General features: G+C 45.8%; 2 protein-coding genes across 6 annotated transcripts; one reads left to right on the forward strand and one right to left on the reverse strand.

Annotated features, from left to right (window-relative positions):
* Positions 1 to 41: 41 nt before the first annotated feature.
* On the forward strand, positions 42 to 21,174 carry ZGPAT (zinc finger CCCH-type and G-patch domain containing). Of its 5 annotated transcripts, none has more exons than XM_069951718.1 (8): positions 42 to 89; positions 6,802 to 7,028; positions 16,443 to 17,024; positions 17,720 to 17,853; positions 17,935 to 18,093; positions 19,067 to 19,189; positions 20,286 to 20,691; positions 20,954 to 21,174. In XM_069951718.1, exons 3-8 carry the CDS (start codon positions 16,465 to 16,467, stop codon positions 21,090 to 21,092), a joined length of 1,521 nt encoding a protein of 506 aa, XP_069807819.1. In that variant the 5' UTR covers positions 42 to 89; positions 6,802 to 7,028; positions 16,443 to 16,464; the 3' UTR covers positions 21,093 to 21,174. The 5 variants fall into 5 exon arrangements, with proteins under 5 accessions (XP_069807819.1, XP_069807818.1, XP_069807816.1 ...); XM_069951717.1 differs by lacking the exon at positions 42 to 89 and adding an exon at positions 365 to 450; XM_069951716.1 differs by lacking the exons at positions 42 to 89; positions 6,802 to 7,028 and adding exons at positions 13,664 to 13,992; positions 15,890 to 16,007.
* Positions 5,376 to 13,731, reverse strand: ARFRP1 (ARF related protein 1). Its single transcript, XM_069951719.1, has 8 exons — positions 13,632 to 13,731; positions 9,604 to 9,750; positions 8,001 to 8,088; positions 7,670 to 7,752; positions 7,472 to 7,553; positions 7,264 to 7,334; positions 6,862 to 6,962; positions 5,376 to 5,805 (listed from the first exon to the last, which is right to left on the reverse strand). Exons 2-8 carry the CDS (start codon positions 9,694 to 9,696, stop codon positions 5,718 to 5,720), a joined length of 606 nt encoding a protein of 201 aa, XP_069807820.1. The 5' UTR covers positions 9,697 to 9,750; positions 13,632 to 13,731; the 3' UTR covers positions 5,376 to 5,717.
* Positions 21,175 to 21,276: the final 102 nt, after the last annotated feature.

Below are 21,276 nucleotides of genomic sequence, written 5' to 3' on the forward strand. Positions count from 1 at the left end.
CTCCAGGTTGCTGTGACAAGTGCCCAAGGGACCCGCAACAAGCCCGGAGGTTACCAACCATTTGGGGACACAAACTGGCCACAAAACAGGTACCAACATCACACCTGTGCACTACTACAGTGCATCAACATCAACACTACTGGCTGAGTATCACAGTTGCAAAACTACAACTCCTATCATGAAGAGCGTCGGGGCATAATAAGATTTGTAGTTTTGCAACCACTAAAGAATCACGGGTTGAAGAACACTGGTTTATACAAATAAGGGAGCCTCCATTTTATTAGGCCTTGGTTGTCCATTAGGCCATTGTTACCCATAGCAACCAATCAGATCTCTGGTTTCATTCTCTAATGTAAACTGGGGGAACAAAGCAGCAGCCAATCACGGACCTGCTTAGATTTCAAGTGCCAGATAGTTGGTCGCTATAGCAACCCTTCACACTTTCCTGAGGTGCGGGGGGGGGGGGGGATTTTCTAGCGGGTTTTACCTAGTTCTCTCATGAGGAAGACTTTGCCTCCATCGTTTTCCACACGGTCCTTGACAGGGAAGTCATAAAAGTTTTTAATTATGATAAGAAAACGTCAGTGACATAACATGATGGGGGTTGTAGTTCTGTGTGGTTCCCGGAGGTCGTATGACAGCGGCTAAGCTGCTCAGCAGATGGTATCACAAAGGAGAGGCTTAGATACAGAGGCTTAGTAAACAGCATCACACATGAGAGGCTTAGATGCGTCAGAAAGTATCACACAATAGACCTAGATACAGCAGAGCGTGGATAGGATTAGATACACAGCACCATAGATAGCCGCTTACTTGATACACTTCATTACCTCAGAGCAGACAGTATTGTACATAAGCTTAGATACACAGCTCAGGAGGCAGTATCACACGACAGACTTAGATATATGGCTCACATATGATAGGATTAGATACACAGCTCAATAGATAATCACTTGGCATCATTACTGCAGAGCATATTGTACATGATAAGCTTAGATACACAGCTCAGCTGGCAGTAACACACAATAGACTTAGCTACATGGCTCACACGATAGGATTAGATACACAGCTCAGTAGATAATCACTTGACATCAATACCGCCGAGCGGACAGTATCATACATAAAAAGCTTAGATACACAGCTCAGCAGGCAGTATCACACAATAGACTTAGCTATGTGGCTCAGACATGATAGCATTAGATACACAGCTCAGTAGATAATCACTTGGCGTCAATACCGCACAGCAGACTATCGTACATGATAAGCTTAGATACACAACTCAGCAGGCAGTATCCCACAAAAGACTTAGATATATGGCTCACACATGATAGCATTAGATACACAGCTCAGTAGATAATCACTTGGCATCAATACCGCACAGCAGACTGTATCGTACATGATGAGCTTAGATACACAGATCAGCAGGCCATATCCCACAAAAGACTTAGATATATGGCTCACACATGGAAGGATTAGATACACAGCTCAGCAGGCAGTATCCCACAAAAAAACTTAGATATATGGCTCACACATGGAAGGATTAGATACATAGCTCAGCAGAGCGTATTAGACATGAGGGGCTTAGCTTTATGGCTCAGCAGCTCAGACAATGTCACACATGAAAGGATTAGATACACAGCTCAGCAGGCAGTATCATATGATTGGATACACAACTCAGTAGTGATGAAAGGATTAGATATATCGCTCAGCAGACAATATTGTACTTGATAGGATTAGATACACAGCTCAGCAGGTAGTATCACACGATAAGCTTGGATACACAGCTCAGTAGTGATGATAGGATTAGATATATCGCTCAGCAGACAATATTGTACTCGATAGAATTAGATACACACCTCAACAGACAATATCACACGTGGTCAGACTAGATACAACAGCTTATCAGGCAGTATCACATCATCTGTTTAGATACACCTGATATACTGTCACTGTAAGGCTTATGTATACAAGGAAGCAGGAATCCGCCTGACTCAGACTGACGGGTAAAACCCTATGAGGAAACAATAAGGAAACCATTGTACTATTATGCAGTCTCAGCTTTTTAAGTCATTGCTTTCCTTTTCCTTCTTCCCTTTATATTCCCTTGGACTTGCCTGTCCAGTATATTTTGCAGAATGACCTCTTATCAGTCACCTTTGCCGCCAGCCGCCTGTTCCCTGAAGACACGTGACCTAGAGGAAGTATTTCTCAATAAGTTTCAGCTGGGGAGAATTTACAGGCAATAAACAATGTTAATAACAATATACCACGCACTACTATATACCTCCACTATATACATTTTGTTCTGTGCTGGCAAAGACTTCAGAAGAAGAGGATTTAGGAGTAGTCATTTCTGACACCTCACACTGAGTCAACAGTGCAACCAGGTGGTAGGGAAAGCTAACTGTATGCCAGGCTATATATACAGGAGGTATGAAGGGAAAGGAGGACATGATGGAAACCTTTATATATGTTACAGGAGGAAGAAGGGAAAGGGAGGACATGATGGAAACCTTTATATATGTTACAGGAGGAAGAAGGGAAAGGGAGGACATGATGGAAACCTTTATATATGTTACAGGAGGAAGAAGGGAAAGGAGGGACATGATGGAAACCTTTATATATGTTACAGGAGGAAGAAGGGAAAGGGGGGACATGATGGAAACCTTTATATATGTTACAGGGGGAAGAAGGGAAAGGGGGGACATGATGGAAACCTTTATATATGTTACAGGGGGAAGAAGGGAAAGGGGGGACATGATGGAAACCTTTATACTGTATATGTTCCAGGACTAAATAAGGTTCAGGAGGGAAGAGTTTAAAAAAAAATGAACTCCAGAAGAAGAGAACACAGTCAGAGATTATTGGGGAAGATCAGAAATCACATGAGAAATTATTACTTTACCGAAAGAGTAGTAGACGCTTGAAACAAACTTCCAGCAGAGGTGGTTGGTAAATCTATAATGACGGAATGTAACCTGCCTGGTATATACATATATCTATCCTGAGATAATAATAAGGGAAACACTAGTAGGCCAGACTAGAAGGACCCAGTGTTATGTCTACGTTTCCTCTCCACACCTCGGCTCCATCATATTCAGAGGGGACAATAAGTACTTGATGCAGCTGGAGGGCAACAACACCCATCACATACTCTACAAACTGGAAGAAGTTTTCCTCTCTCTCCATGATTCTCCAGTTCTTGTAGGCTGGATTACAGAAAGATCTAGAAAGTACTCTGAGAGTCCAATAACAGCACTCTACCTCTCACCTATCACAAAACAGGCGTCACCTCACCCCTCGGTGAGTGCAGCAGGAGTGTGCATGCCCAGCCACCACTCCATACACTCTCTATGGGACCTATATAGATAGACAAGCTCTGTAGGTGACGCAGACATCAGACGGCTCTCCTTTACACATATCACTTCAGCTAAAAGAGACGGCACTGTCCAGGCCTGAATGATGGAGAATGTTCTTTTTCTTGGACTTTTTATTGTTCTTTTTATTGGATTCCTCTGTTTTGGTCAGCGTAATCTAATCTCTGAGGTTACCTCCATCTGTTGTCTATTGGGGGTTATCATTCAGTGTCTGGCAGAATCACATTCACACAATGGAGAATAATTTGTATCCTGAGTGTATTACACATTATTACGTGTCCAAATCCCCCCCCCCCCATCACTAGGCTGGCGGAATGTCCATGTGGAAGTCATTGGAAACCAATGCAGGTCGGTGACTCCTCATTTCCCAAACTCCTTCAGAGAACAGATGTGTATAGAGTCAGGGGGTCTGGCAGCATCCTAAATGCGATCATAGAGATAGGGTCCAGTACTCAGAACAATAGAAAACTCTGCAATTGTTTTGTGTTTTCTCAAGAGCGGCGATACGTGGACAATACATGGCGGGTCTCCATGCCATGTGTGTATGCCATCTGCCACAGGGTAACTGGACACACAACTCTGTACCAAGCAAAGGCCTACACAATACAAGGCGGGTCTCTATGTACATGCATGTCATCTGAATAAGTATGAGGGATAAAGGCAGGGCACTGCCTGCTATATTTTGTGTCTGGCGATTGCACATATAGGTGCTGCCTCCTACAGGCAGCCAGAGTATTCTAGGGATTTATTAAACACAGTGGTGGTGTTGTTCACCAAAAAAAAAATCAAAAATCAACTGGTGGCAGATATTTGTAATTAACTTCTATAAAATTAAATTCTTCCAGTACTTATCAGCTGCTGTATGTATTGCAGGAATATGTGTATTCTCTTCAGTCTGACACAGTGCTCTCTGCTGCCACCTCTGTCCATGTCAGGAACTGTTTAGAGCAGCAGCAAATCCCCATAGGAAACTTCCTCTGCTCTCAAAACTGGAAAGAATACACCGCTTCCTGCAGGACATACAGCAGCTGATAAGTACTGGATGATTTGAGTTTTTTTTTTTTTTTTTTTAAAGTAAATTACAATTCTCTGGCACCAGTTGATTTGAAAGAATTATTTTTTTATGTAGTGAAAGAGCGAGGTGAGTGATGAGTGATGCTCCTACTTCTTTACCCTTGTAATCTGTGTATTTTACTTTTTATTGACTAAGTGAATGGCTGTGTCAGGAACTGCAGGGCTGTTGCTTATGAAAGTTTCCTAGGTGTTTATATAATGTTTTTTAATGGTGCGTTCACACCTACAGGATCTGCAGCTGATTTTCTGCAGCATATTTCATTTAAATAACTGAACACAGCATCAAATCTGCTGCAAATCTGCTGCAGATCCTGTAGGTGTGAACGCACCCTAAGGCTATATTAACACTATGAATATTTTATAACAAGAACGGCCGTTGTTGCCGAATAAAACAGCAGCCGTTTTTGTTATAAAAAATGCGTTGCATTGAAATCAAAGCAAACAACAGCCAATGTCCACACAGTGTATTGGACAATGTCCAAAGTAAAATTAAACAATAGTTATATTGTGTGTGATTGTAATGGTACATACTTACGGAATACAGATAACAGGTCGGCTGTGCTGTTATATGAGGCAAATAAAGACAAAAAGCCCCCCAACCCCCTCATATGGCTCTGTATTTAGAAATATATATATATATATATATATATATATATATATATATATATATATATATATAAGGCTTTTAGAAGAGAAGAAAAAAAAAATTTAAAGGCAAAAGTGAAAGTAAACCGGTCTTAAAGTGGTAATTTTTTCACTGAAATGCCTTTAACCACTTCATCAATGAACCAGTACGGCACTTTATCTCGTCTTTATAACAGTGGCTTCCCTTCTACCATGTAGGTGATCGGCATACGTGATGCAGTTATTGACAGGTATACAGTATATAGATGTGTGTGCACAGAAGGAAAGCAGAACAGCAAATATGTTATATTGATGTTTAATACCAGTGCTCCCCCTAGTGGCAGCTGACAGTACACAAATGCTCCCCTAGTGGCAGCCACCATACACAGCAACTTTCTCTTTGGTCACATGTGGCCATAACAAGGGCGCAATTCTATAGAGACTGTCACCGTACAGATTACATCACCCGAAGTGCAGAGGAGTTCATAGGAAGGAAGGACATAAATAGCTCTCTATATAAATTATCTACACGTCTTTCTGGAGGAGTGTATATACATTCCAGTCTGCTGGATGGGCGTTCACAGCTCTGTGCATCATCATCATCATCGTCATCTGTCACTTGCTGCTGGTCTAACCATCTCTCTATGTGATGTCCTTCTGTCTGGGGGGGCGGTGAATGTTTCTCATGACACATTTTACCATCCACTCCACGCCTTCATTCACTCCTTTCCTGCAAGAGAAAAGATGGGTGATGTCAGGACGTAGGTTGAGATGAATCCTTTATTATCTATACATAGGAGAAGCGTCCATCATGTGAATGAAGTAACAGCACCTTGCTGCTCCAGTCAGACTATGGGACTGCATTCACATAGGGGAAGGGGGAGAAAGCATGATGCCACTTCTTACAATATACCCATAGTCTTAGGTAATGTTACATCATATCTTATACTCCATCCACATCCAGAGCTGCATCTTTCCAGACAAAAGCGGTAAGGCAGCAGCACAATGTAAGGGCTGACACAAACCCAGTAATGGTATGGATGCAGCTTTGGATGTGACTAGAGCATAGCATTGGAAGTGTTACCTATCTTATCCTCCATTCACATCCGAAGCTGCATCAGGACACTGAACCAATGGAGAACTATAATGCAATACAGCCAGAGCTAAACACAAGCCCAGTATGAATGCATCCATGTTATGGATGCAGCTTCGGATGTGACTAGAGCACACACATAGTAAAAACGTTGCACAATTTAACCTATTCTTCAGTAATTTTGCATTTATTCATATTGAGCCAAATAGAATCTTATACTCCATTCAGAACCAAAGCTGCAGTAAGGCAGCATGTAAAGCGATTCCGTCTATGGGTTGTTATTATTTTTATAATATCTATTTGTATAGCGCCAACAGATTCCGCAGCGCTTTAAAAACCCTGCAATGTTATGAATTCAGCTCTGGAGGTGACTGAAGCAAATAACTTGATGTATAATTTTACATGTTAACCAGATCCTATATTACTTTCACACCCAGAGCTGCATCTGTCAATGAACCAGTGAACTAGAAGTGGAATGTGATCTAATACAATCTAAGGGTTAATAGAAACTCTGCAATGTTAGGAAAGCAGCTCTGGGTGTGACTGGAGCATAAAACACGATGCAGCTTAAGCTATAATATATAACCCACAGAAATAACATACAGAATTAAGAGGGTTTTTCTTCTATCATAGATGACAACATTCCTGCACCAGAACAATACGGGCTAATTGTATCCCTCTCCAAACCCTTACCCGGAGAGGGCGGAGCAGGCCTGGGTCAGACAGTCTCTCTTGCCGATCTTATTAATACAGTCGCTGAAGGCGGTCTTGATGTCAGGAATGGAGAGAGAGCCCTAGATGAGGGAGGAGATGAGAAATGTTAATATCTGCCCTTCCTAACAGGATCCTACACTGTCCAGGTAATTATTATAAGTACCTGCGATATAACACAAGCATTTCAGCTTAGGTTATAGCACCCTCTAGTGGCATGCACAAGTAAGCGCACCCTGAATGCCAGCAGGGGACTGTAAAGCTTCCACATAGATGCAAAGTTATAAACCAGACTAGAAGCATTGTTCTGTTATCGGTGACTCTTCAGCTGATGCAAGACTACAACTCCCAGCATGCCCTGAACGCTGAGAGCCCTCAGATTACCTCCACATCTTGTTTATTAGCCAGGACCAGGATGGGCACACCGTCCAGGGCTTCACTGCTGATCATCTTTTCTGTAATGCAGAAAGGAATACAATGATCCTTAACAATTGTTATTAATGCAGGTGAAGAAGACTATTCTTTTTTCTGCAATGCCCTATAACACGGATGGAGCAGACCACTTCAGGTGTCGCATTTCCTATCGACTTACCGAAGGCGTGTTTGGATTCGGACAGTCGCGTCTCATCAGTGGAATCGATGACGTATATCACTCCGTGGGACTCTGCATAATACTGAAGGAAACCATGAGTGTTAGAAGATAGCTACAGCCAGGCACCCCTTGTAGTACAGTACATTGTAGGTTTTAGAGTCTTGTTTAGGTCTGAGGTCAGCCATATATGCCTCTCACCTTATCCCATAGGGCCTGAAGCTCCTCTTGTCCTCCGAGATCCCAGAACATCAGACGGACCTTCCCCACGTCAATGGTGCCGACTACAGGCAAAAAGAAACACAGGCAAGTGTGGGTGGGTAAAGGATAGTAACACTGCTTGCTTTACACTTACAGCGTACCTGTCCACTGACCCGACTGATGGTGAATTTCACTCTGCGGGTGGAGGTTTGGGCATCCATGGCTATGAACAAACCGTGAACGTCACTGCCGATCGGGTCAGCAGACAGGTGCACTCGTCCATCTATTGCCGACATATCTCCTCCCCCGTTCATCTATCCATTCTACTCACTGTTCAGGCCCACAGTCGTCGTGATCTTATTAAGGTTCATCCCCTTGTAGTTGCGGCAGAATCGGATTTTGGTCTGTTCTAAAAATGTCTGAAATAAAAAAAATAAAAAAAGTCAAATGTGAACAAGGCAGATGTCACCTGACCCTACCTGGCATCACACAATATACCTTACTGTCTACAGTAGATGACAAGTGCTGCTATCATACTGTCCTTCCAGAACACACATGTGGTAAGCGGCTTGGTGGGTACAGACAGGGTGCAATAGTCTGCACACATATCCTTTGTTGTTGTCATGGGTAATGGGGTGATTTTTCTGGGCTGTACAGAGGGACAATTATTTGCTTTCAGGGTGGGGGTGGGGGTTTATATGCACAGTGTGAACTGTTCTCTGCTGCTGTGGTCACAGTGTATGGTGAGAGGACCAATGGCGCCATTGTAAATAAGACAAGAGGAGAATGGGGAACACCATGTACCACTAATGTAAGAGATGAACGTCGGCTAAGAAGCTGCAGAGGGCGGACTGACACACTACAGGGGAGCAGCTCACCGCCATAATGACCCGGGGGACTACCAGATGTGTGTAACAGCAGATCAGTGATTACTACTGTGTATGGGGCTCCGGAGCAGACAGATGGTCACTGCTCCTCTCATAACCAAATTGTATCAGAGGAAAAACTTAAAGTGTCACTGTTGTTTAATTTTTTTTTTTTTTTTGCAGAAATCAATAGTACAGATGATTTTAAGGAACTTTGTAATTGGGTTTATTGGCTGAAAATGCATTTTTATCATCAAAAAGCAGTTTGAAGCTCTCCCCCCTGTTCATTGTTCTCTATGGAGAGGGGAGGGGTGGAGAGAAATGACAATGAGGCACCAAAACAGGACAACAAAGCATTAAGGGCTATCTCCTCTAAAGTCAGAACTGACCTCTCTGACCTCTGAATACTGGTTTTCATACAGTTCCCACTGTGTAATCCTTTGTTCTCTGCTGCAGACTAATCTACCTCCCCCCCCCTCCCCTCTCCATAGGTTACACAAGGCTCGACTGATGTAAAATAGTTGAGATTTCCTGATAATGAGCAGTGGATGAGAGAGGAAGGAGGGGGGGACCTGGGGAAAGTGTTTCTGAATGCAGATAATGGCATATTTGCCTAATAAACCAAATTACAATGTTTCTTAAAATCTACCCTGTTCAAGACTTGAACCAAACTGAGCGGCTGTGAGACAACCTAGATGGAGGTGTTGGCTCTATGGACCCTCCAGCAGCTGTGAGACAACCTAGGTGGTGGTGTTGGCTCTATGGACCCTCCAGCAGCTGTGAGACAACCTAGGTGGTGGTGTTGGCTCTATGGACCCTCCAGCAGCTGTGAGACAACCTAGGTGGTGGTGTTGGCTCTATGGACCCTCCAGCACCTGTGGGATGCAGTCAGCATGGCTCCAGATACCTGTGGCACCTATCAGGACCCCGAGTCATTCCCAGACCACCTAGCTGCAGTCTGCACATGATGGCTATTCTGGATATTAGCTGCTTACTGCAATACTAAAACTATGCTGACTCCAATCCAGGCTTCACAACCCCCCTCATCATCCCCTGTGTACAACTCACCGTCTTGCCAGCATTGTCTAACCCCAGGATCAGGATGCAGTACTCGTCCTTCTGGAACATGTACTTATAAAGCCCGGATAGCAGGGTATACATGGTGGTGACCTGTAGGGGGCTGTACACCGGGTCAACACTGCAAATGGTAACCGCCTAGTTATGGAGGGGAAAAAAAAAAAAAGTTTAGTATATTCAAATATGACCCCAGATACAGAAAGTATCTACAGTTGTAAGGTTCTATCCTATGAATCATGGGAATAGTAGACATGCATTTTCTATGTCTCCCCATGCTTTGCACTGCAGCTCTGCCCCTTCAGTGACTTCATCAGTGCTTAGCTGTGCTGCACTTTCTCCATGTGTTACGCTGTGCTCGGCATGTTCAGACTGGCTGCTGCGTATGGGCAGCGACTCTGCAGTAGCTTCACTGTACAGCTAGGACAGAGACGGGAAGCATAGCCACCAATGGTAAAAAGATCAGCGGAACTGAGGTGTATAAACACAGGGGGATGAGCCCATGCGGATACACGTGAAACAAACCCCACTGACCACAAACATTGGGCAGCATGAAGGCAGCCCCAGCTTATGGCACATATACCCCATTATACTCTAGAGTCAGCCTGCATGGACAGATTCCAAGACACAGTGTCATCCCTCCAGAAGGCCCACCACCCACTTACTATCCAGAGCAAAATTCATACCCCCCCCTCTATACTGTACCCGTATATCCACTATTCCCCTTTAGCCTCCAGACCATACCCTGCTGTGCCCATCTGGATCATACCCAGGTAGTGTCATCCCACCTACTCAACTTTACCAAGACAACGACTCCGATCGACAATACCAACAAATGACCCCTATCAGTAGTTGCAAATGAATATTGTGACGTCCAGCTCACCTCTCCCCCAGGGGGTATGTATCTCAGCTGCAGCACAGAGGGGTATGCATCTCAGCTGCAGCATCGGGTTGGCATGTACCTCAGCTGCAGCATCAGGTGGGCATGCATCTCAGCTGCAGCATCGGGTGGGTATGCATATCAGCTGCAGCATCGGGTGAGTATGCATATCAGCTGTAGCATCGGGTGGGTATGCATATCAGCTGCAGCATCGGGTGGGTATGTATCTCAGCTGCAGCATCGGGTGGGTATGCATATCAGCTGCAGCATCGGGTGGGTATGCATATCAGCTGCAGCATCGGGGGGTATGCATATCAGCTGCAGCATCGGGTGGGTATGCATATCAGCTGCAGCATCGGGTGGGTATGCATATCAGCTGCAGCATCGGGTGGGTATGCATATCAGCTCCAGCATCGGGTGGGCATGTATCCCAGCTGCAGCATCGGGGGGTATGTATCTCAGCTGCAGTATAATCCATAGTACCAAACCACAGACCCTTATCCATGGTACCAAACCACAGACCCCTTTTTGGTACCAAACCACCAACCTCTATTGATGGTACCAAAACACCCACACCTATCCATAGTATAAATTGCAGCCCCCTATCAGTGGTACCAAAACTATTAAGCCTATCGACAGTACCAAACCAATGATCCCTATCGACAGCACCGAAACACAGACCCCTATCAATAACACCAAAACACAGACCCCTATCAATAACACCAAAACACAGACCCCTATCAATAACACCAAAACACAGACCCCTATCAATAACACCAAAACACAGACCCCTATCAATAACACCAAAACACAGACCCCTATCAATAACACCAAAACACAGACCCCTATCAATAACACCAAAACACAGATTCCTATAAATAGTACCAAAACAATTACCCCTTTCAATAACACCAAAACACCGACCCCTATCGACAGCACCAAAACACTGACCCCTATACATGTTACCAAATCACCAATCTCTATTGATGGTGCCAAAATACCAAACACTATCCATAGTACCAAAAGACCAATCCCTATACACAGTATGAAATCACCTAGCCCTATGGACAGCGCCAAAACAGCCATCCCTATGGACAGCGCCAAAACAGCCATCCCTATGGACAGCGCCAATACAGCCATCCCTATGGACAGCGCCAATACAGCCATCCCTATGGACAGCGCCAATACAGCCATCCCTATGGACAGCGCCAAAACAGCCATCCCTATGGACAGCGCCAAAACAGCCATCCCTATGGACAGCGCCAAAACAGCCATCCCTATGGACAGCGCCAAAACACCGATCCCTATGGACAGCGCCAAAGCACCGAGCCCTATGGACAGCGCCAAAAAACCGAGCCCTATGGACAGCGCCAAAACACCGAGCCCTATGGACAGCGCCAAAACACCGAGCCCTATGGACAGCACCAAAACAGCCATCCCTATGGACAGCACCAAAACATCGATCCCTATGGACAGCACCAAAACATCGATCCCTATGGACAGCACCAAAACACCGATCCCTATGGACAGCGCCAAAACACAGAGCCCTATGGACAGCGCCAAAACACAGAGCCCTATGGACAGCGCCAAAACACCGAGCCCTATGGACAGCCCCAAAACACCGAGCCCTATGGACAGCACCAAAACACCGAGCCCTATGGACAGCACCAAAACACCGAGCCCTATGGACAGCACCAAAACACCGAGCCCTATGGACAGCACCAAAACACCGAGCCCTATGGACAGCACCAAAACACCGAGCCCTATGGACAGCACCAAAACACCGAGCCCTATGGACAGCGCCAAAACACCGAGCCCTATGGACAGCACCAAAACAGCCATCCCTATGGACAGCGCCAAAACACCGAGCCCTATGGACAGCACCAAAACACCGAGCCCTATGGACAGCACCAAAACAGCCATCCCTATGGACAGCGCCAAAACACCGAGCCCTATGGACAGCACCAAAACAGCCATCCCTATGGACAGCGCCAAAACACCGAGCCCTATGGACAGCGCCAAAACACCGAGCCCTATGGACAGCACCAAAACAGCCATCCCTATGGACAGCGCCAAAACACTGAGCCCTATGGACAGCACCAAAACACCGAGCCCTATGGACAGCGCCAATACACCGAGCCCTATGGACAGCACCAAAACACCGAGCCCTATGGACAGCACCAAAACAACGATCCCCATGGACAGCACCAAAACACCGAGCCCTATGGACAGCACCAAAACACCGAGCCCTATGGACAGCACCAAAACACCGAGCCCTATGGACAGCACCAAAACACCGAGCCCTATGGACAGCACCAAAACACCGAGCCCTATGGACAGCACCAAAACACCGAGCCCTATGGACAGCACCAAAACACCGAGCCCTATGGACAGCGCCAAAACACCGAGCCCTATGGACAGCACCAAAACAGCCATCCCTATGGACAGCGCCAAAACACCGAGCCCTATGGACAGCACCAAAACACCGAGCCCTATGGACAGCACCAAAACAGCCATCCCTATGGACAGCGCCAAAACACCGAGCCCTATGGACAGCACCAAAACAGCCATCCCTATGGACAGCGCCAAAACACCGAGCCCTATGGACAGCGCCAAAACACCGAGCCCTATGGACAGCACCAAAACACCGAGCCCTATGGACAGCACCAAAACAGCCATCCCTATGGACAGCGCCAAAACACTGAGCCCTATGGACAGCACCAAAACACCGAGCCCTATGGACAGCGCCAATACACCGAGCCCTATGGACAGCACCAAAACACCGAGCCCTATGGACAGCACCAAAACAACGATCCCCATGGACAGCACCAAAACATCGATCCCTATGGACAGCGCCAAAACATCGATCCCTATGGACAGCACCAAAACATCGATCCCTATGGACAGCGCCAAAACACCGAGCCCTATGGACAGCGCCAAAACACCGAGCCCTATGGACAGTACAAACCCCCTTCCCTCTGTTCCCAGACCCCCCCTTCCCTATCAGCCCCCGCCAGTAATGACAGCTGCCCCCTCCCCTGCCGCAGACCCCATTATATCACTGCACAGAGCTGGCTTATCCGACTCCCAGGACTCATACAATACAATAAGCGCCCCTCACCCTGCAGCCCCCACAACTCACCTCTTCCTACTCCCCATCCACCCCTCCAGGCCTCAGTCAGCCAACAACAACTTCCGACGTCGGGCGCAAAGCATCCTGGGATACAAACCTCGTCTGTCAGAACGCGTCGGCCATCTTGTGTGTGGCAAACATATTCCCAAACCCATCAGTGTGTTTGTAAATTTTCGTTTTATTGGTAAAGATAGAACTAAAATCATAATGGACAGTCACCCCAGGTCCGATCATAATTGATGAAAAACGCGGGAGAACCCTGGGAGAACCAAGAGTGGTCCACGCCAAAATGGCGGCGACCGTGTAAGCGGCGACCTCTAGGGTAACTGACGTCATCAAGCCGGTGTCATGGCGTCTCTGTAGGATCCTGGTAAGAGTTACAATGGCTTTATTCTTGTATACAATATGCTGTTTCTGTGTACAGGTCTAACTACAACTCCCAGCATGTACCGTACTGACAGGCAAAAGTAGTCTTCTTGTGTCTTTATGTTCCCCAATCTGTGGTGACAAAACTACAACTACCAGGGACTTACTAAAAAGAATGAGCATTATTTCCAATGGGGAAAGATGTAAAATAAGGTTTTAATCAATGTTATAAGTATCATAGACCTGGAATGAACAGGATATAGCTGTAGTGTATAGAGAAATGAGAGTATATACCATAGAAACAGAGGTGTAATACTTACCTGTGCCAGATAGACCTGGAATGAACAGGATATATCTGTAGTATATAGAGGAATGAGAGTATATACCATAGTAACCGATGTGTAATACTTACCTGTGCTAGATACACCTGGAATGAACAGGATATATCTGTAGTATATAGAGGAATGAGAGTATATACCATAGAAACAGAGGTGTAATACTTACCTGTGCCAGATAGACCTGGAATAAACAGTATATATCTGTATAGAGGAATGAGAGTATATACCATAGAAACAGATGTGTAATACTTACCTGTGCTAGATAGACATGGAATGAACAGGATATATCTGTAGTATATAGAGGAATGAGAGTATATACCATAGAAACAGATGGGTAATACTTACCTGTGCTAGATAGACATGGAATGAACAGGATATATCTGTAGTATATAGAGGAATGAGAGTATATACCATAGAAACAGATGGGTAATACTTACCTGTGCTAGATAGACCTGGAATGAACAGGATATATCTGTAGTATATAGATGAATGATAGTATAAACCATAGAAACAGAGGTGTAATACTTACCTGTGTCAGATACACCTGGAATGAACAGGATATGGGCGGGTTCACACTATGGAATTCTCGCGGACAATGCCCGTGGACTTCCGTCAGCTGTCCGCCCGCACATCTGGGCGCCTTTCCGCCGGCCCCATAGACACCATTCTATGGGCCGGCGTATTCCGCTATACACTGAAAAAGGTGTCATGTCACTTCTTTTAGCGGATCGCGGAATACGCCGGCCCATAGAATGGTGTCTATGGAGCCGGCGGAAAAGCTTGTGTCTGTGCGGGCGGACAGCTGATGGAATTCCGCGGACATTCTCCGCGAGAATTCTGTAGTGTGAACCCGCCCTATATCTGTAGTGTATAGAGGAATGAGAGTATATATCATAGAAACAGAGGTGTAATACTTACCTGTGCCAGATATAGCCTGTTTATTCCAGGTGTATCTGTAGTGTATAGAGGAATGAGTGCATATACCATAGAAGCAGATGTGTAATACCTTACCTGTGCCAGATACACCTGGAATGAACAGGATATATCTGTAGTGTATAGTGGAATAAGCATATATTACACATCTGTTAGTGTATAGAGTAATAAAGATATATACCATAGTAACAGATGTGTAATATATGCTTATTCCACTATACACTACAGATATATCCTGCTCATTCCAGGTGTATCTGACACAGGTAAGTATTACACATTTGTTTCTATGGTATATACCCTCATTCATCTATACACTACAGATACACCTGGAATAAACAGGATATATCTGGCACAGGTAAGTATTACACATCTGTTTCTATGGTATATGCGCTCATTCCTCTATACACTACAGATATATCCTGTTTATTCAAGGTGTATCTAGCACAGGTAAGTATTACACATCTGTTTCTATGGTATATACTCTCATTCCTCTATACACTACAGATATATCCTGTTCATTCCAGGTCTATGAAACTTAAAAAAATTGATTAAAACCTTATTTTACATCTTTTCCCATTGGAAATAATAGATAAATTCTTTATCTTCATTTATTTTCTTTGTTTTCTTTAGTATGTCCCCAACTCCCTTCATGTCCTGACAACTCCTGAGTAATTACAAAACTACAACTCCAATCATGCACTGACAGCCGATGAGAATTGTAGTTTTGCGACAGCTGGAGGGCCAGAGGGTAAGGAATTTTTTAAGACAAGATCTTCAAGGTTGTCAAAGCGTGATGGGATTTGTAGTGTTTCAGCTGCTGGAGAGCCTCATGGTGGGGACACTACAATAGAGGATCCAGCATGATGGGGGTTGTAGTTTTGGTGGGGAACACCTTCGTGGTCCTAATGTGTACAAATGACTGAACACCATAGGTTCCTTTATATATATATAATTACACCTAAGTGCATTACCATAATGATTAGCTGCAAGTTTAAACTTCTTCTGTAAAGAGCGCTACCTATGTCCACAGGTTGTGAATGGTATTACAGCTCATCCTTATTCACGTCACTGGGCTGCAGTACTTGACACAACCTGTAGACAGAAGTGGTGCTGTTTCTGGGTGAAGGCAGCCATGTTTATCTAACCTTGGATAACCCCTTTAATTCTGATGTTTCCATTGCAGAGTCGTTTTGTCACCGGGAGCCATGGATGAAGAGAGTCTCTCCTCTTCTCTCCAGACCTACAGAGCGCAGCTGGAGCAGGTGAAGCTCGCCCTCCATGGTGACGTGGACCCATCGCAGAAAGCAGATCTGATCCAGCTAGAGGGCGACTTACAGCAGCTCATAGAACTGACAGAGTCCAGCCTGCTGTCTGTGCAGAAGTCTAACCTGCTCTCTGCCCTCGGGGAACCATCATCCTCATCATCTCCGGATGATGAGTACGAGGCCTTCAAGAAGGCGATCGGAGAGGTAAGCGATGAAGGCAAACCTGATCAGACCACAGATCCTAATTCTGAGGAGGAAGAAGAAGGAGGAGAAGAGGAGGAGGAGGAGGAAGAAGAAGAGATCAGTGGGATGAAAGTGAAGGCCCCTTATTACAGCACATGGGGGACATTAGAATATCACAACGCTATGGTGGTGGGCTCTGAAAAGATGGAAAGTGGAGGAGCCGGGGTCCGGGTTCTGTATCTTTACCCCACACACAAGGCTATGAAACCCTGTCCTTACTTCCTGGATGGAAAGTGCCGCTTTAATGAGAACTGCAGGTGAGTGAATGTTTGCAGCACAGAGTATTTCAGGAGGGGAGTCACCTGTACAACCTTAGAATGATAATAGTGAAGACAAGGCCGTGTGTCACAGGGGCAGCGTTATCATGTGAGGAGGGCAATAAGAGACAAGCAGGGAGTTACAGAATGAAAGATATATAGTAGAAGGCTCAGCATCCAGCAGACCAGAGTATTTCAGGAAAAATTCTGTCCAATCATTGGACATTGTCTAACCTTTAAAGGGATTATCCAGCGCTACAAAAACATGGCCACTTTCCCCCTACTGTTGTCTCCAGTTTGGGTGGGGTTTTGAAACTCGGTTCCATTGAAGTAAATGGAGCTTAATTGCAAACCGCACCTGACCTGGAGACAACAGTAGGGGGAAAAGTGGCCATGTTTTTGTAGCTTTAGATAACCCCTTTAATGAAGACAAGGCTAAATGTGAAAGTGACCTGTTCATTAAAGGTTGGTAGGGCAAAGCCGGTGTCAACGGAGGGTTGAGTCCTCCAGCAGCATAGAGTCTTCTGGAGAAACCTACAGCATTGATCACCAGTGATGGTGTCTGTAATTGCTGGACATTACCCCCCCCCCCCCCCCCACACACACACACACACACATACACACAGTTAGCTATTTGCCTATGGGAGTGGATCTAAATGTAACTACTGGCTTCGGCGGCTTCTCTGTTGTGTTAGGTTTTCCCACGGACAGGTTGTGTCCATTGATGAACTCCAGGTGTTTGAAGAACCAGATCTGAGCAATCTTAGGATTGATACCCCCTGCCTTGCCAAGCACGAGGATGGCATCTGGTACCCGGCACGAATCACAGGTGAGAGCCAGGACAGTGGCAGCGCCCCCTATGTCTGTTCTGTGGGCCACATGCTGATCGTCACCCTGTTTCTTTTCACAGATATAGATGACAATTTCTATACAGTGAAGTATGACTCCCTGCTGCTAAAAGGTGCGGTTCTGGAGGTTGACGCCATTATTCCTCCACTGCGGGAGAGAGACAGTTCATCCTCCGAGGATGAGGACCTGGAAGGAGCAGAGGATTCTGGGTATGCCAAAGGTAACTCTAAATCCAGTTCCTTACCATTTACAACATCTCTTTTTGCTTTAACTGTATGGGACTAGTCACAATTACATCTAGCCAGTCCTGGCTGCCTTATTCTTCTTACAGCTGAGGGTTTGTTACTAAGCAATCTGTAAGTGCTACTTACTATGGGCTGACACATTTTCCTGCACTTATACATTGTAACAGAAAAGGAGAGAGATTTGTGCTGCTGATGCATTGCACTCTCAGACAATTGTGTATATGCATATAATTGTAGCAAACCCTCAGCTGTGAGAAGTATACGTCTATAGCTGTAGGTTTTAAACATCTGAATGTGAAGAAGAATGTTCTGGATCACTGACGTCGAGCAAAAATCATAAAAATTAACTACAGTTTATACATTGTGGAAATTTTTATTGTTATGTGATTAAAGGGGTTATCTAGGATTAGAAAAAAACATGTCTGAATTCTTCCAACACAGCACCACCTCTGTCCTCAGGTTGTGTGTGGTATTACAACTAGGCTCCAGTCACTTCAGTGGAACTGAGCTGCAATAGCTCAAATAGACAAGAATGGTAGATGAAGTGTCGGATCCTCGGGGTAGGCGGGGACCACAGGAGCCAGAATGACGGCGCTTCACGGCTGTCTGGAGCAGTAAGGTGTGTGCTCCCTCTTACATGGTCAGAGCACACACCTTGCTGCTCCAGACAACCGTGAAGCGCCGTCATTCTGGCTCCTGTGGTCCCCGCCTACCCCGAGGATCCGACACTTCATCTACCATTCTCCATTCCCTGATCTCCTGGCTTGGGATCTCGGCATCTACCCTTGGAGCCTGGCTGCTACGGCTACTACCTCTCTCCTCACTGATAGTGCATACAGGTGTTGTGTTCTTAGCACAACACCATCAGGTGAGCAGTTTTATTATCAGCTTGTTCGACCTACAATCTGTTGTTTACGTGTTTCATGGATTTCCCTGTCTCCCTTGCAGTACTCCTGGACAGTGGAGAAGTCGGGGTTACCCCTGCCAGTTCTGACTTTGCAGGATGGGAGGCTCATACCCGTGGGATAGGGTCCAAACTTATGGCTCGCATGGGGTACGAGTTAGGAAAAGGTGAGTGTCATGCGCTGTCCTCCAGAGAGGTCTCAGGTCTGATACCTGAAATCGGACACCTATTCATGTTCACAACCGATCCATGTACACATGCTGGTATTTTTTGACAGGTAGCATTGAATTCCTGTACATGTGTACATATCATCTCAGCGGGCAAACACGCCAGTGCTCTAGTGTCAGCACATCACTGTAGCACGTGATTGGTTTGTTTGCTAAGTTAATATAGCGCTAGGGGCTTTGAAAAAGAGAAAATAAACGATACCCCTGCAGCTCCTATTTGGCTCCTTCTAGTCATCCAATGCTTCTGTCTATATGTCAGGACCTGCTCGGTCAGCTGATCATAGGCCACAGTGGTGTCCTGCTTTGGCCATTGATTGGCTGAGCTGGCAGGTCCTGTTCCAAGTTCTCTAAAGCAAGGTATGGCAGGCCCAAGGGGCCACAGTTTCTTGAAGGGATTTTCCAGGGAAAATTCACTTTTCCTTGCTGATTTTCGAATCTGGCCCCTCCGGCTCTATTATAAATAGAGCCGCGGGTAAAGCGTGCCTCCTGTGGCTCTATTCATTCTTACGGAGCAACAAAAGTAAGACAGAAGAGCGCTGTACACAACTTTTTCCATTGGCCCCATAGGTGGGAATAGAGCCGTCACGCACCATACCTGCGGCTCTATTCATAATACAGAAGCCGGGGCACAGATATCGGCAGGGGGTACAAAGGTCAGATAGGGGAAAAGTTAATTTTTCCTGAAATGCCCTGTTAATTCTACTCATCGGGTTCGGTATTGTTATCCAAACCTAAATGCTTGGCGTTCAATTCCCTGCATCTGCAGAAGTTGGATGCCGTTCTAGGGAGTCCTGGAAGCAACCATAGGGTATAGGCTGTATCCATGTGTCCCTGGCAGCCCTAGGGCAACATCCAACTTCTGCACCTGCAGGGAATTAAACGTTGACAAACCAAACATTTTAGCAAATCCGCTCATCACTAGTCATCAGTAAAGAGGGGGAATCCTGACCATGAGAGAAGCCCAGCCTGAGTGTATATAGCTATAAACCATTTGTGTCCCAGTCATGTGACCACTTATTATACCTGCACATTTCAGGTCTTGGGAAGAATTCAGAGGGGCGAGTGGAGCCAGTTCAGGCCGTGCTCTTACCTAAAGGCAAATCCCTGGACCAATGCCTAGAATTCCAGCAGAGGAAGCTTAAAGGGGGACAGCCCCTGCCCAAAGCCAAGAGGAAGCGGCAGCCCAAGCTCCCGAGAGCCGGGCAGGGTGGCAGCGCTCGCCGCAATGTATTTGACTTCTTAAATGAAAAACTGGAGCACAAGTTGTCACCTAAACCGGCGGCAGACACCAACCTAGAGAGGAAAGGCAAAGAGGTGTACAACGCCAGCAAGGGGAGCAAGAGGGCGCTGAACATTGCACTAGCCCAGACTACAGAAAAGATCCTGCAGAAGCAGAGGGAGATCGGGAGGATGGCAGAGGCCCTGGTACGAAATGTAGGGAGGTAAGTACACCATGGGCATTGCTGCTGCATACTCACATGCCAGGTACCCATGTTATTCGTGGAGCAATGGTGAGACATTCCACCCAGACATATTAAAAATGGTGACGAAATAGAACACAAAGCATATTAGACAGTGGTAAAAGCTTTCATACATTGTGGTTGTCTGTACATAATGGCCGCCTCCTAGTAGAGAAGGAAGTGCTGCAGCGCTGTGGAGCGGGTATATACCAGGCCCGGCATACATTTTGTCTTTCTCTTACAGGGACAGTGTGGTAAGCGTACAACTAGAGTCCCGTCTCTCGAACGCTCGCTCTGAGCTCGCAGATCTGCAGCAGCAGGAGAGGAGTCTGCAGAAAGAGCAGAAGAAGGCCGACACACACAAGAAGATGACGGAGTTCTGAGCGCTGTATATACCCTGTATAGATTGTGTATACCCCCCCCCCCTCTCCCCCACATGGACTGTTGCGTTTGTTTTTGTGGCTAAAAAAGAATAAAACATTTTTATACAATTTTCGGTGAGATTCTTCCACACCTGTGCACGTGGTACACCCCCCACCTCCCCTTTCCTTTCGATGTGATGATGTG

This window comes from Dendropsophus ebraccatus, chromosome 14 (assembly GCF_027789765.1).
Source record: "Dendropsophus ebraccatus isolate aDenEbr1 chromosome 14, aDenEbr1.pat, whole genome shotgun sequence".
NCBI classification, from domain to species: Eukaryota; Metazoa; Chordata; class Amphibia; order Anura; family Hylidae; genus Dendropsophus; species Dendropsophus ebraccatus.